We start from the raw sequence: 16,675 nt of genomic DNA on the forward strand, positions 1-16,675 counted from the left end.
ACTTTGTTGCAAGAGATTCTCATGTGAAACCTACAGTAAAATTATAAGGTTAATAGTTCAGGATTTAAACATATTAGCTCATGTGTCTGAAATGAAAGTATGTTTTTCCATGGAATTCTATAGTTATACGAACCACCTAAAAAAAAAAAAAAAAAAAAAAAGAAAATATTCACTGTTTTAACAATTTTAATAAGAATAATATTCAAAATACAGTGTTGTTTGTCATACAGGAGATACCATAATTAGTTATTTTGTATCTTTAGTGCAAGTACAAATCAACATGTTTTCTGAGACAGGTCTAAGAATGACCAGTTTGGTGGTGGGTCAGATGCTACTCTACAGAGCTATGTGTGTATGTATCATATCTTTCCCTCTCTCTCTCTGGGGACATATTCTACAACTCTCTCTCAACACACACACACACACACACACACACACACACACACACACACACACACACACACACACACACACACACACACACACACACACACACACACACATATAAAAAAACAAATTTCCCTTCTCACACCTATGGGTGGTGTGTGTGTCTTCCTCAATCTCAGGTCCTCTATCAGAGGCCTGGGAGTTTGAGGGTTCTTCGCAGTATCTTAGCTGTTCCTAGCACTGCGCTCTTCTGGACTGAGAGCTCTGATGTTGTTCCTGGGATCTGTTGGAGCCACTCTCCCAGTTTGGGGGTCACAGCCCCGAGGGTGCCGATTACCAGGGGGACCACTGTTGTCTTCACCTTCCACATCTTTTCTAGCTCTTCTTTAAGCCCTTGGTATTTCTCCAGCTTCTCATGTTCCTTCTTTCTGATGTTGCTGTCACTTGGGATTGCTACATCTACCACTACGGCTTTCTTCTGTTGTTTGTCCACCACTACTATGTCTGGTTGGTTAGTCATCACCTGTTTGTCGGTCTGTATCTGGAAGTCCCACAGGATCTTAGCTCGGTCATTCTCCCTCATCTTTGGAGGTGTGTCCCATTTTGACCTTGGGACCTCCAGCCCATACTCTGCACAGATGTTCCTGTACACTATGCCGGCCACTTGGTTATGGCATTCCATATACATATACACATATACATACATACATACATATATATATATATATATATATATATATATATATATATATATATATATATATATATATGTGTGTGTATGTATGTATAGATACTGGAGTATGTGCTTTCAAAAATACTTAAGTATTCAAAGTACTTTCAAATGAGTGCAGTCTTTCTCACACTAGTTATTATTTGCAGTATTTGTACTAGTTCACTGGATTGAATCTTACATATCATTTAGATTAGAATAACTAGAGAAATGTTTGTACAGAATCAGTAAATGGGAAACAGAGGAAACCTTTAGTGTAAATCCCTTAATGGACCAAACAGGGACTAAAAGTCTAAAATAGGTGTAAACTAGGACTAACCCAGGTCTAACCTAAGTCTAAACTGATATGAAACCATGTTAAAATCAGGGCTATCCAAACAAAGAATGAAGGTAGCAATAGTAAACCAGTACTGAACTAGGTCTAATCCATCCATTTTCTGCCCATTTTCACTTCTGGTGAATATTTTAAGTAGACTGTTGACACCACATACTTGTTACAGTCACTAATACAGGAGTAGATAAGTAAGTATCAGGTTAAATAAACTACTCACAATTTAAGCAGCAGCTTAAGCAGCGGTGCCCAGACTTCTTTTTCCCTGGTGACTTCTCAGCAGCTCTCCCGGGGGGAAACCGAGGCGTTTCCAGGTCAGCCGAGTAACATAGTCCCTCCAGCGTGTCCTGGGTCTTCACCAGGGCCTCCTCCCAGTGGGACATGCCCGGAACACTTCCCCAGGAGGCATCTCGGATAGATGCCCAAGCCACTTCAACTGGCTTCTCTCGGTGGATGTGGAGCAGCAACGGCTCTACTCCAAGCTCCTCCTGGGTGCCCGAGCTCACCCTATATCTAAGGGAGCACCCGACCACCCTGCGTAGGAAGCTCATTTCAGCCGCTTGCATCCAAGATCTTGTCCTTTGCTCATGACCCACAGCTCATGACCAAAGGTGAGAGCAGGAACGTAGACTGACTGGTAAATTGCGAGCTCCGCCTTTTGTCAAAAGACTGACCCAGGACTAAATCATAATTGCCACGCACAGCACAAACGCCCTAATGTGAGCGCGGTATAACCGCTACGGCAACACCGGTGGGACAAATCAAAGGTTCAAAGGTGCATACCACCAGCTACTGTACCGGAGTGTGTATCTTTAGGGTGTGCAAGTGGGATAAGCCACACGCCAAAAAGAAACTTAATGAACATGGTCAATTGTCTTTCAGTTTTAAGACAATTTCTAGTGCGGTTATTCCTGTTGCTTGTGCTCCTTTTTCTACCACATTGTTTCCTTCCATTCAACTTTCCATTGATGTGCTTGAATACAGCGCTCTGTGAACAGCCAGCTTCTTTTGCAATGACCTTTTGTGTCTTACCCTCCTTGTGCAGGGTGTCAATGACATCTTCTGGACATCTGTCAAGTCAGCAGTCCTCACCATGATTGTGTGGCCTACTGAACCACACTGAGAGACCATTTAAAGGCTCAGGGTTAATGAGTTAATTAGCTGATTAGAGTGTGACACCATGAATCTCCAATATCAAACTTTTTCACAAAATTCTCATTTTCTGAGATATATGAAATATATCAGACTGTGCAGAATTAATCTATATAATATGAGTTTCACTTTTTGAATTGAAATACTGAAATAAATAAACTGTTTGATGATATTCTAATTTATTGAGATGCACCTGTATGTAACAAATTTTAACTATCAAACGGCAATAGTTATTTGCGTTTTATCTACAATTATCTTCACCTATACATTGCGGAAAAACCCTAGAATGTTCTTGGGCTATTCCTGTCTCTGTCTTTATTCTGAGATTTTTTTAAACTCTCCAGGTTTTAGCCAATCAGAGGACGAATGGCTCAGAGGGAACCTGATGACCGAGCCAGAATGTACTGGAAGCTCCGTTCTGCAAGCTGATTGGCTGACGGGCCGCTGGGGAAGCTTTTACAGAAGTAGCGAGGCCGGCATCGCCTCTCTGTATTCATCCGGTGGAGGAGAGAGTCACACCGCCGCAGACACAGGCCTGCCACACAGTCATCCTGGTAGGACAGGTGCAAATGTTATGAATGATTATTAGCATTTTCATGCTGGCAAAATTCATTACGACACATGGATTTTATAGTCTGTATGCTACTCTATTCCTGTGATATAATTTTAAAACAAAACATGTTTAAGTTAATTTATAAGTCGTTATTGAAGTCAGCCTATCAATAAGTACTCTTACTTTGAGAACACTTGGCTCGGGGTGTGAATGGTACCAATTTGGCGCATAGATGCGGGAGCAGCCGGATACTGCAGCAGGGCAACTTTCAGCGGTGGGGGTAGTGTGGGCGCCCGAGTCTCCCAGATGGTCCAGAGATCCGCATTTTGTATAGAGCCCCAGCGTGATGCTGCAGAATGCCCTCTGTACGCTGCACAGTCCTGTTCTACACAAAAAGCATGGCTTTAAATTGTTACACAAACAAGTGTAGAGTGTAGGGTGCGGTGCACTGTTAGGCTACGAAAATTCGCTTTTTTTAATCAGGTGCCCAAATCAACTGTACACTTTTTCAGCGCAGAATATATTAAATATTCACAGCCCAAGATGGCTACCGTCAACAAACATCTGAACCGTGAAAACACCAGGCTATACCAGGACCATGCCCTGCAGCCCTAACCAGGGCGCAGAGGCTGTTAAAGTAGGCTGTCCGTTGAAAGGGGTAGACTTGTCCTGTTAAATGCTGTTATGAAAGGTGTCTAGCAAAAATGGTTTTCCTTCCCATAACAAGTTGAAACCTATAATAGGCTACAACTAACTGTTTATTCCTGACGAATGCAGACTTTACAGCCCTGTTGATTGAGTGTTATTGCCCCCAGCTGGAGTAACATTACGTGTGACTTATTTACTTTTCCAGAACAACCATGTCCAAAGGGGCAGCAGTTGGTATTGATCTTGGGACCACCTACTCCTGTGTTGGTGTGTTCCAACATGGCAAAGTTGAAATCATTGCCAATGACCAGGGTAACAGGACCACACCCAGCTATGTGGCCTTCACAGACACTGAGAGGCTGATTGGGGATGCAGCCAAGAATCAGGTTGCCATGAACCCCACAAACACAGTCTTTGGTAAGGTTAAAGCAGAGTGAACTGATAGTTTAATGAAATATTTATTCATCCTAATCCTGTCACTGACAGATTGAATAATAAGTGAATAAACAAATTACTGTCATGTGAAAATTAGAAGAACAGAATAAACTCAAAAGCAAGTGGGCTACAGTATTTCTTTGAATTTTTTGTGCAGATGCTAAACGTCTGATTGGCAGACGATTTGAGGATCCAGTAGTTCAGTCTGACATGAAACACTGGCCATTCAATATAATCAGTGATAGTGGACGCCCCAAAGTGGAAGTTGAATACAAAGGTGAAACCAAAACCTTCTACCCAGAAGAAATTTCTTCCATGGTGCTAACAAAGATGAAGGAGATTGCTGAAGCCTACCTTGGGAAGGTGAGTTTACAAAATAATAAGATGTTAAACAAGATTCTACAGCACTGATGCAATCTACTCAAAGGTCCTCTCGTCTTTACTTCAGTCTGTGTCAAATGCAGTTATCACAGTACCTGCATACTTTAATGATTCTCAACGTCAAGCAACCAAGGATGCTGGAACTATCTCTGGTCTGAATGTGCTAAGAATCATTAATGAGCCCACTGCAGCTGCTATTGCTTATGGCTTGGATAAAAAGGTGAGGTTTAGATGAGTAGTAACTTGAGTAGTAGCTGTACCATGATTTATGTCCACTTAGACATTTACAACTGTGCTCACATTTCTTTTGTTTTTCAGGTTGGGTCTGAGCGAAACGTCCTCATCTTTGATCTTGGCGGTGGCACGTTTGACGTGTCCATTTTGACCATTGAAGATGGCATCTTTGAGGTCAAGTCCACTGCTGGAGATACTCATCTTGGTGGGGAAGATTTCGACAACCGCATGGTTAACCACTTCATCGCAGAGTTCAAGCGTAAATACAAGAAGGACATCAGTGACAACAAGAGAGCTGTCCGTCGTCTGCGCACTGCTTGCGAGAGGGCAAAGCGCACCCTGTCTTCCAGCACCCAGGCCAGCATTGAAATTGACTCCCTATATGAGGGAGTTGACTTCTACACCTCCATCACCAGGGCTCGCTTTGAGGAGCTCAATGCTGACCTCTTCCGTGGCACCTTGGATCCAGTGGAGAAGTCTCTCCGTGATGCCAAGATGGACAAGTCTCAGATTCATGACATTGTGCTGGTTGGTGGTTCTACTCGTATCCCCAAGATCCAGAAACTGCTTCAGGACTTCTTCAATGGAAAGGAGCTCAACAAAAGTATCAATCCAGATGAAGCTGTAGCCTATGGAGCTGGTAAGTGTCTTGCTTCTTTACCAAGATTATCCTGCAAATTATATCTTGACACATCATTTTGACTAAAGAATTTTCTTTCTTCGGTTAAAACGAAAAATGTACACAATCTGTTCCTATCAAAATCTAACTAGTCAACCTGTTACAGCTGTCCAGGCTGCAATTCTGTGCGGTGACAAGTCTGAAAATGTGCAGGACTTGCTGCTTCTGGATGTCACTCCTCTGTCCCTGGGTATTGAGACTGCAGGTGGTGTCATGACTGTCTTGATCAAACGTAACACCACAATCCCTACCAAGCAGACCCAGACCTTCACCACCTATTCTGACAACCAGCCTGGTGTGCTCATCCAGGTGAGGATGCCGGGGGCTGTGATTCAGATGGGTTTGTGCAAATACAGTTATAGTAGTAGCAGTTGTATCACATTATTATACAGTATGTTTCTGGGTTGTTTAAATGACATAGCATACTGTTTAACCAACAGGTTTATGAAGGTGAGCGTGCCATGACTAAGGACAACAACCTGCTGGGGAAATTTGAGCTGACAGGCATTCCTCCTGCTCCTCGGGGTGTTCCCCAGATTGAGGTGACTTTTGATATCGATGCCAATGGAATCCTTAATGTGTCTGCTGTTGACAAGAGCACTGGCAAGGAGAACAAGATCACCATCACCAATGACAAGGGTAAAAAGAGCCTAAAAGCTACTTAATCTAGTTAGCTTAAGGTTTGTCGGGGGTTTTAAATGCTAATCTTGCCTATTTTATGACAGGTCGCCTCAGCAAGGAGGACATTGAACGCATGGTCCAGGAGGCTGAGAAGTACAAGGCAGAAGATGATGTCCAGCGTGACAAGGTGTCTGCTAAGAATGGCCTGGAGTCATATGCTTTCAATATGAAGTCAACTGTGGAAGATGAGAAGCTTGCTGGAAAGATCAGTGATGACGACAAGCAGAAGATCTTGGACAAGTGCAACGAGGTCATCAGCTGGCTTGACAAAAACCAGGTGAGGATCGGTGTTGATCAGTGAAAGCAGTGTAGTTTACTTCAGAAAATTAACATAAAATATCAAGATTTTTTTGTTTCTTTCCCTCCTCCCCCACCACTGACACTCCACTAACTCATTAGCATTAATTCTAGTTCATGAATCAAATGTAGAGATATAAAAATCCTAGGTGGGGTGGTCTATACATAAACAATGTTTCTCACCACATACACAACATATCTATAGAATGCAGTACACAGAAATTGTTCATGGTTGATGGGAAAGTTAGTAGAGTATATTCATCCAGTATCCATCCATCCATTATCTATACCCACTTAGTCCTAACCAGGGTCCCAGGGATCTGCTGGAGCCTATCCCAGCTCTCTTTGGGTGAAAGGCAGGGGTCCATCCTGGACAGGTCACCAGTCCATCACAGGGCCACATAGAGACAAACAACCTCACACACTCACACTCACTCCTATGGGCAATTTAGAGTCACCAATCAACCTGACATACATGTTTTTGGACTGTGGGAGGAAACCAGAGTACCTGGAGAAAACCCACACAAGCACAGGGGGAACATGCAAACTCCACACAGACTGACAGGTTGTGAACCCAGGACCTTCTTGCTGTGAGGCAACAGTGCTAACTACTAAGCCAGGCTGCCACCAAACTGTCCTGTTTTCAATATGTGAAAGGATAAGTTAAATGAACTGCACAGACTGCATTGAAAGTGCAAACTTCACGGAGACTAGGATTCAGCATCATTACACTTCTGCTAAAACACAGATATTTCAGTCATGTCATCAATCATGAATTGTGATTTCATGTTTAACAGCTAGTGTTTTGTATGACTACATTATCCTCATGTTTTGTCACAATACCAGAGTTTGAGATGAACTGGACATCTAAAGTGTCAAGAAATTAATATTGCATATGAGAATATATTATTTGACTTCTTTATACTAGACTGCAGAGAAAGATGAATATGAACATCAACAGCAGGAGCTGGAGAAGGTGTGCAACCCGATCATCACCAAGCTGTACCAGAGTGCTGGTGGCATGCCAGGTGGTATGCCTGGGGGCTTCCCTGGAGCCAGTGGTGCTCCTACTGGTGGAGGATCATCTGGACCAACCATTGAGGAAGTTGATTAATCAATGCTGATGGCTCTCTCATACCCCTGTGTAATGAACAAGTGTAAACATTCCCAATCCCCCAATGCATAAAGATCTTCAAGTAAATACTGTTTGTGCATTCTACACCATGTTTTTGATCCAATAATACATTGTGATTGAAACATATGCCTTGACATGTGTTTTTTGTCTTTCATTCTGCTTTGTGCAAATTTCAGGTAGTGAACACACTTAAAATATTTATCCAGCGGACATAAACTTTACTCATAGCATCCTTGAGCTAGTGAGCTTACTATTAAGGTGTGAACGTTGAGAATTGGTAATGATAAATGTCTGAATATTTAGCAGTTATATCTAAGGAGATATGACAAGTTCTTTAGAAGGTTAATATGTGCAGCAGAAAGAAATAATATGCACATAGTGCATATTATACTAAACTATACATATTACATCATATTGTATGAAGAAAAGTAGGTTAGTATATTGTATGTTAAACTATGTTAAAACCATACAGCCATAGTGTATCCTAATATTTATAAATAGGTTTTATTTGAAATCTTGAGTAAATCTTGCAGTGTCCTCAGTGTTTGCTTGCAGATTTGTTATTTATGATTTAACTATACAGGTGTTCACAGTAATTAGTTTTTTTTCTTCTTTTTGCAGCTGCAGTATTTGTTAATGACTGTCTCATATAATATAAATAAGAAATATCAAAATGAGTTGAATGAAAGCTGTAAAAGTCAGCAGACTAAAGCTGTGCAGCACAGGGTGTAGAATATGAACCTACAACGAGGAGCAGGGTTAATGAGCTCTATAGCTGCATCTCAACTCTGATCTCCCTGCAGGCAGACAGCCCATAATAAGCCAGTGTCAAAATATGAAATAGTCACATAAATATCAGCAGTGAGAATGAAATATCCAGAAGAGAAGGATTTGTGACCAAAACAATCATGTAATTAAAAATCTGCTGATTACTTACATTGTCATGTTTAGTTCTGCACATTCAGTTACATCCAAACCACAGATCTGGCTTGGTCAGCTCTCAAATTAAAAATAACAACAAGGCATGAAAAACATGGAAACTGAGAAATGGGTGAATGCCTCACGTTTTTCCTCAGGGTGCACTATCATCAGCTATAAAAGTCATGAAACACATGATGCAAATGGTCATGAGCTAGAAAGACTAAGAACCAAACCCAAAGATTCTCAGTAAAGTCTGAATTGCTAATATGTTGCAGCCAAAGAAGGAGCAACCTGCTCATGAACTGGAATGATGCTGACTGTTTTAAGGACATGAAACTGGACCACTTTGAAAAGCTGCACCCCATTCATGCGCCTCCGTGCTGTCTCCCTACAAAGACCAGCCTAAATCCCCGGATGACAACAGCAAAATAAGTCTTGACTGTGTTCGCCCTGTGCCGAAAGGCTGCAGAGCATTTATTGACACATGACATATTACGACAATTTTACACGTTTTGTAGCAGCCTTGTAAAACTAAGACACCCCCCTTTAGAATTGGTCCATATTAAGAACTACATTTCCCCCTTGGTCTTCATCGTCCACCAGCCTTCAGAAAGCGCCTCCATTTTCACGAGCCAAGAACAAAACAGCGGTGACTGTGCAGTAACGTTATATGGATAGTCCAGATGAAACGCAAACATATGTAATGATATATAAATAGCAACACCATACACTGTCCCCTATTTAAAAGGTCGCTTATCCGTCAGAACGAACACTGACACAAAACGTGGCTGGCTCACGGTGAATCCGGGCCTGCGGTAAGTCTTTTATTTGCTCTTGGCCGGTTTCTCGGTCTTCTTGGGTAGGAGAACAGCCTGGATGTTGGGCAGCACTCCTCCCTGAGCAATGGTCACACCTCCCAGCAGCTTGTTGAGCTCCTCGTCGTTGCGCACAGCTAGCTGGAGGTGCCGAGGGATGATCCTGGTCTTCTTGTTATCCCTGGCTGCGTTGCCTGCCAGCTCCAGAATCTCAGCGGTCAGATACTCCAACACGGCCGCAAGATACACCGGAGCTCCGGCGCCAACGCGCTCTGCATAGTTACCCTTGCGCAACAGTCTGTGGACGCGACCCACTGGGAACTGGAGTCCGGCACGGGAGGAGCGAGACTTGGCTTTTGCTCGGGCTTTGCCTCCGGTTTTTCCTCTCCCAGACATGATCGTTAAAATGCAATTACTGAGTTTATGGAACCGCTACAACCACGATACCCAAACAGACTTAGCCCTCTACGTGAGAGAACTATGGTTAAAGGATATAAACCGCAAAGTCTTCTCGGATTGGTCGAGTATAACTGAAAACCCAGGAACCAATGGCCCAACGCATCCCGTGGTGATGCCGGTCCTCTGATGAAGGATGCACCAATCACGAGGATGGGATGGCACACACTTATTTGCACAATCATGTTATAAATAGGGGACTGACACGGGGGCGGTAGCTTAAGGTTTGTACCTTCCTGGCTTAAAACTAACAATTGTTCGGGAAAGAAAATGCCTGATCCTGCAAAATCGGCTCCTGCGCCCAAGAAGGGCTCCAAAAAGGCCGTGACCAAAACCCAAAAAAAGGGAGATAAAAGGCGCCGCAAAGTCAGGAAAGAAAGTTATGCTATTTACGTGTACAAGGTGCTTAAGCAGGTGCACCCAGACACGGGGATCTCCTCCAAGGCCATGGGCATCATGAACTCGTTTGTCAATGATATCTTCGAACGCATCGCCGGGGAAGCGTCGCGACTGGCGCACTACAACAAGAGATCCACTATCACCTCTAGAGAGATCCAGACCGCCGTCCGCCTGCTGCTGCCCGGAGAGCTAGCCAAGCACGCCGTGTCCGAGGGCACCAAAGCCGTGACCAAGTATACCAGTTCCAAATAGAGACCACCAGGAGCTCGACGCGAGGGGGGCTGCAGCCAACAAATCACCAAGATAATTTTGAAATCCCCTACACTGTGTCGGAAAGCTGCATTTGTGATTTTGTGCACTATGTGTTTTGGAAGAGAACGAATGCCAGATGAACCCAGGTCTTAAGCTGAATGTCCTGACATCTCATAGAATTGCAGTCTGCCGTATTTTAAATGAATGTGTCGATTTGAGCTGTGTGATGTTTGTAACTAATCAATGAATAAATCCCGAACCATTTTGTAAGGCGGTGCTGCTCAACTGTGGAAAGCTCCTCTGCTCTGCACCCTTTTAATGAGCTTGTAGTTAGGCTGGTCTACATCATCTTTCAAAATGACCATTCTGCGTCATTCTATATGGCCCAGTCCAAACAGCCTCGCCAGGTTCAAACTGTAACTTCCAGTGAGCCATTTTTCTCCCTGTTGGCGATGAGCCTTTTCTACAACACATGTAAGGGCCGGCAGCTGGCGTTACTGTGCGCGCACATGGGTGTATTATTATCTTTACATATTTACATGACTGATCCACAGTTAAGAGCGACATATGGTGGGTTTCTATCATGATATTCAGCCTCACTTTACTATCAAAAGACGGTCAGAGCAAACATCACTTAAACATTTGAGTTAAACGCAGCAAAACAATGGACAGTCCACAAATACTATTGCATTCAAAGTTCCTTTAGTATACATGCATTTATTAGCTGGTATAAGCCGGTATAGATAATGATGAATTCAGCTTAGCTATAGAGCAGAAGGCCCACTGTCCAGTGTTAAACTCTACTATTTTAACATTCTGGGATGATACATTAATAGTTAAAAGCAATGTATGAGGAAATGCTGACATGTTAAATTTAAATTTAGTGAAATATAAATAGTGCAACTAGAGACCCTTATGTTTGCATTTAAGCATGTTCAACTGATGAAAACAGATATTTTGACATGTTAGAACAATATGTTTGTGTGCAATTAATAGCAACAACCCAAGAGTATTGTCCATGTTGCACGATGTAGTACAGAGGTCAGATGGAACACTTATGCTATGCATTTCCTAATATGACAAGTCAAAAGGTCCACTACGAAATAAAGACCCGTTTTTCTAACTGAGAAGTTGAAGCACGGCTTTGTGGCCATGCTTTGTGGGTGTGTGCATGTAATGAAGTACAGTGGAAACTGATAGACTGGTGAGGAGTTTTTGTCATGCAACCTTTATATGGAGATATAATTTGAGATAAGCTGCATTCAAAATATAACTCCAAAGTGCAGGTTAAAAATATTAAGATCCTGACGCATAAAGACAGACAAATACATTCACACCTACAGGCAATTTCACTAAGCAGTTTCACCAAAGTCACTAGCTGTACCTGGTAAAAAAAAAAAAAAAAAAACACACAGACATGGGGAGAACATGGAAACTCCACAATGGAAGGCCCCTGGCCGAACAGGGATCAAACTCAGTCATTATTTCAAAGAACTGAATTCCTGAGTGGACATGGTTTTGAAATATCCTTAAGACATTGTGTTCATGTTGAGAAGTAAAAAACTTTATTGACCTCCATGTCAAACAAAGCTCTGACGCCAGTCAGATGTAACTTGAAGAAGATACATTTGAATAGCCACCTTAATAAACAAACCACCAAATACACTTAATCCTACAATGTGTTGACATACTATACCCTTATTGTACTGTAGGTACTTGGCCAGTAAGAAGCGTCCCATTAATTAATGACTAGTGTTAAAAAAAGAAAAGGCTCACTGTGATATATTGCAGTTCTTGTTACTGTATGTGTTACTGTATGAAGGACGCAGCATCAATCAGGAATTGAATAGCATTCTTTTTCCCTTGGGTAATGCAGACAGAACTCAGAGAGGAAGTTAGACAGGAAATATAACATTAACTTATTCCATTATACAGTTAGAGTAGTTAAAGTAGTTAGAGCAGGTTAGATTTTGTACAGCTTTGGTAGTTGAAGATTAAATTTAGCTCTTAGTTCAACTTTGTGTGTGTTAGATAATGTTAGTCTAGCGTTAGTTAGCACTGCCTTGGTTCTGACAGCTCCAGCTTCAAGCATTACTGGGGCTGGATCCAACAGCTCAAATTGATACAACTGGAGACCACAGTCATCCTCCACCACACAGCCTGCTGCAATGGCTACTGGACCAGAAAGGTCCTCTACTTCAAAAGATCTCTCTGTGACATATGCCCCTTGTGACTCTCTATCACTGTCCATTTTTCTCTGGACAGGAGATATTGATGTCACACTGCCCAATTCCTTCCCTGCATGTCCACAGTCCACCCACAATTTGGTTGCTCTATGCTAGTAAATCTATTAATGATCCTTGTAGTAATCCAACGAGCCTTGTAATATTACATCTTGCCTATGTCATAATGTTAAAAAATGGTTTAAATCCAAGCTATATGGTAACTTTGTTTCATTGAAGATGAATGAAGAGAAAAACTAATTAATATGCACACCTGCATGCTACTATGTTGGATGTTTGTTGCAAGACAATGTATCACCAAACTTATAACATCAATAAAACATAGCAGCATCCAAAATCTATTCTAGAATGTCGTCTGTTAGGTGGCGGCCAGTTACAGCAGTTCCTCTGTTTGTTTTTTGTTTTGTTTTTTTTCTAAGTTTTTTACTGAATTATCATCTGTTAATCCAAACCAAGTCAAGATCTATGCTTTCTCTCTGATAATGGATGAAAGTGGATGAGTTGGGATCTTCTAATCTCTGTGGAGAGACATATGGAGATTATGGAAACTGCATCAGAAGATATACGTTTCTGTGGCAACGGCATCTATACAAGGGAGCAACTGTTAGTTCTCAAAGGAACAAGTCTGCTTCTTGGTATAAAACCTGAAATCCCCCAAGACCTGAGGAAGTGTAGGAGGGGCTGCAGAGGAGGAGTGAAGCATCGAGAAAAACGTAGGAGATTTAAACCATTTCTCCCAAAAATTATTATGGGGAATGTGAGGTCACTCTGCAACAAAGTGGATGAACTTTCTGCTTTAGCTAGCAGCCAGTGAGAGTACAGAGAGTGTAGCATGGTTTCCTTCACCGAGACCTGGCTGAATAAAAATATACTGGACAGCTTGCTTGAACTGCCTGGGTTCTCACTAGTGCGAGTGGATAGAGGTAAAAAGAGCGGCAAGAAAAGAGGAGGTGGTCTCTCTGTTTTTGTTAACTCCAAATGGTGCAACCCTGGACATGTAACAGTGAAAGACTGTATCTGTACTCCAGACATTGAGCTGTTGGTCGTTGGACTGAGGCCATACTACCTGCCCTGTGAGTTTTCACACGCCATTGTTGTGACTGTTTACATTCCTCCATCAGCTGCAGCACAGAGAGCATGTGACATCATCCACACAGTTGTCGCTGGTCTCCAAACAAAACACCCCAGTGCCCTTATACGAATTAATGGGGATTTTAACCATGTCAGTATTTCGGGACCTCTGACCAACTTCAAACAGTATGTGGACTGTCCAACATGAGAAAATAAGATTCTTGATCTCCTTTATGCCAATATGAAGGAGGCATACAGCTCTTCAGCCCTACCCCCACTTGGTGGATCAGACCACAACTTAATATATCTTGTACCAACATACAAGCCTGTAGTAAGACAACAGTCTGCCACCAAGAGGTATGTGAAGGTTTGGTCAAAGGATGCTGAGGAGGCCCTGCAGGAGTGCTTCAGGGTTACAAACTGGGACCTTTCCATGGATGCTCATGGTGAGGACATCGAAGGCATCTCTCACTGCATCACAGATTACATCCACTTCTGTGAGGACAATATTGTTCCATCCAAAAAAGTTTGTTGTTTTCTCCAACAATAAACCACGGATAAATAAGGACATTAAAGAGAAGAGGGAGTTCACGGCAAGAGACAGGGAGGAACTCCGGTCTGTGCAGTAGGAACTCAAGAGGAAGCTGAGGGAGGCAAAGCAGCTCTATAGAGACAGAGTAGAGCACAAGTTGAGACAGAACAATATCAAAGAGGTGTGGAATGGGATGAAAATAATGACTGGCTATAAGAAGTCACACACTGCTGTGGAAGGAGACTCAAAGTTTGCTAATGAACTTAACCTGTTCTTTAATAGATTTGACACCACCTCTGCTTCTTACTCCGACTCAGTGTCCTTAAACACCATCCACCGCCTTAGCTGATGCCTTGGGGTCTCTTCACATCCCTCCACCCAACATCTCTGCCAGTGATGCCTCCACATTGCCCACTGATACCATCTCCTCTATCAGCAGTCATACAACATTGAAGTATACCTAACCTCCAATAACTCCTCCCCTGCCCTCATCATCTGACTCCTCATCAACACAATACACAGGCCCAGCCTTTGCCACAGAACAGGTGAGGAAGGAACTATCCAAACTAAAGACCAACAAAGCAAAAGGACCAGATGAGATCAGTCCCAGAGTACTTAAGGTGTGTGCTGGACAGCTTGCAGAGGTTTTTCAGCAACTCTTCAACCTCTCTCTGAGGCTCAAAAAGGTGCCTAAGTTATGGAAAACCTCCTGTATTGTCCCATTACCAAAAAGAACCCGTCCCAGTACCCTTAGTCACTTCAGACCAGTAGCTCTAACATCACATGTCATGAAAGTGTTTGAGAAACTGGTCCTGCAACACCTGAGGTCCCACGTGTCTGAATTTCTGGACCCCCTGCAGTTTGCATATCAAGAACACATCGGAGTGGAAGATGCCATCATCTTCTTAATGCACAGAGCATACTCCCATCTGGAGAGGCAGGGCAACACTGTGAGAGTCATGTTCTTTGACTTTTCAAGAGCTTTCAACACTATTCAGCCCCACCTGCTAAGTGCAAAGATGCAGGTTCCTGCAGACATGGTGGAGTGGATCAAAGACTATCTCACTGGCCACAGTTTGTTCGCTTAGATGGCTGCATATCTGATGTGGTGATTCGCAACACTGGTGAACCTCAAGGAACTGTACTGGCACCATTCCTGTTTACACTCTACACCTCAGACTTCCGCTACAACTCAGTAACCTGTCACCTCCAGAAGTTCTCTGATGACTCTCCAATCAATGGATACATCAATAATGATAACGATGAGGAATACAGACACTTGATAAAAAGCTTTGTTGATTGGTGTAACAACAACTGTCTAAAGCTCAATATCAATAAAACCACAGAACTGGTGGTGGACTTTAGGAGGAGCAGGAAGACCCCAGTCCCTGTCTCCATCCTTGGAGAGGAAGTAGAGATTGTGGACTCCTACAAATACCTTGGAGTCCACATTAACAACAAACTGGACTGGTCAAACAATACAGATGCACTCTTCAAGAAAGGACAGAGCAGACTGTTCTTCCTCAGGAGACTCTGTTCCTTTGGTGTGTGCAACAAGCTGCTTGAAGACGTTCTATCAGTCTGTAGTAGTGAGTGCACTGTTCTTTGCAGTTGTGTGTTGGGGAGGTGGCATCAAGGCTGGTGAGACCAACACACTAAACAAGTTGATCAGGAAGGCAAAATCTGTTGTTGGACTGGAACTGGACAGTCTGGAGGTTGTGGCAGAGAGGAGGGTGGTGGACAAAATCAACTCCATACTGGACTATCCTGCCCACCCACTTCATGAGGAACTGTGGCGAATGGGAAGTTCATTCAGCCACAGTCTAATTCACCCTAAAGACAAGACAGAAATTCAGGAAGTCTTTTGTGTCCACGGCCATAAGACTATAATTCCTCAATATAAATAATAACGCACACACACACAAACGCCCCAAAATAATTACTTATTACTCTTCTACATACAAGTTAATAACTAACTATTACATAATATACTTCAAATAATAAATTTTCTAACTTTAAATTAGAATAACTGCTGTAACAATTGAATTTCCCCTTGGGGATTAATAAAGTACTTCTTAAAACGGTCCCACAATCCAAAGTCAAATGTCAGGTTTTTGCTGTGTCACCTTGGGGAAGTGGGGGTGAGGAGTTAAGGCTGGGGTCTCCTCTGGAATTCCAGTAGGTCCGAGGCCGTTAAGGGGGACAGCCTCTCAGGCAAGAGAGGAATAGGCGCCGCTCAGGCTCTGTAGCACTGACGGCGCTGGGTTTAGGCTGTGGCTGATTTCACAGCGCTGGACTCTGACTCTAGTTCTGGCTCTGCAGCGCTGGATTCTGGTTCGGGTT

General features: G+C 42.9%; 3 protein-coding genes across 3 annotated transcripts; 2 read left to right on the plus strand and 1 right to left on the minus strand.

The window, feature by feature from the left end:
* Nucleotides 1–4,006: 4,006 nt before the first annotated feature.
* Nucleotides 4,007–7,637, plus strand: LOC113142798 (heat shock cognate 71 kDa protein-like). The gene is made up of 8 exons (XM_026328077.1): nt 4,007–4,218; nt 4,394–4,599; nt 4,685–4,837; nt 4,936–5,491; nt 5,637–5,839; nt 5,971–6,169; nt 6,256–6,488; nt 7,437–7,637. The coding sequence occupies exons 1-8, from the start codon at nt 4,014–4,016 to the stop codon at nt 7,620–7,622; spliced, it is 1,941 nt and encodes a 646-aa protein (XP_026183862.1). The 5' UTR covers nt 4,007–4,013; the 3' UTR covers nt 7,623–7,637.
* Nucleotides 7,638–9,003: 1,366 nt separating this feature from the next.
* On the minus strand, nt 9,004–9,902 carry h2ax1 (H2A.X variant histone family member 1). Its single transcript, XM_026328075.2, has one exon. The coding sequence runs from the start codon at nt 9,773–9,775 to the stop codon at nt 9,389–9,391; it is 387 nt and encodes a 128-aa protein (XP_026183860.1). The 5' UTR covers nt 9,776–9,902; the 3' UTR covers nt 9,004–9,388.
* A 20-nt stretch (nt 9,903–9,922) lies between these two features.
* On the plus strand, nt 9,923–11,893 carry hist2h2l (histone 2, H2, like). The gene has a single exon (XM_026328076.2). The coding sequence runs from the start codon at nt 10,106–10,108 to the stop codon at nt 10,484–10,486; it is 381 nt and encodes a 126-aa protein (XP_026183861.1). The 5' UTR covers nt 9,923–10,105; the 3' UTR covers nt 10,487–11,893.
* The last annotated feature ends 4,782 nt before the right edge of the window (nt 11,894–16,675 follow it).

The sequence above is a fragment of the Mastacembelus armatus genome, chromosome 14 (genome assembly GCF_900324485.2).
Source record: "Mastacembelus armatus chromosome 14, fMasArm1.2, whole genome shotgun sequence".
NCBI classification, from domain to species: Eukaryota; Metazoa; Chordata; class Actinopteri; order Synbranchiformes; family Mastacembelidae; genus Mastacembelus; species Mastacembelus armatus.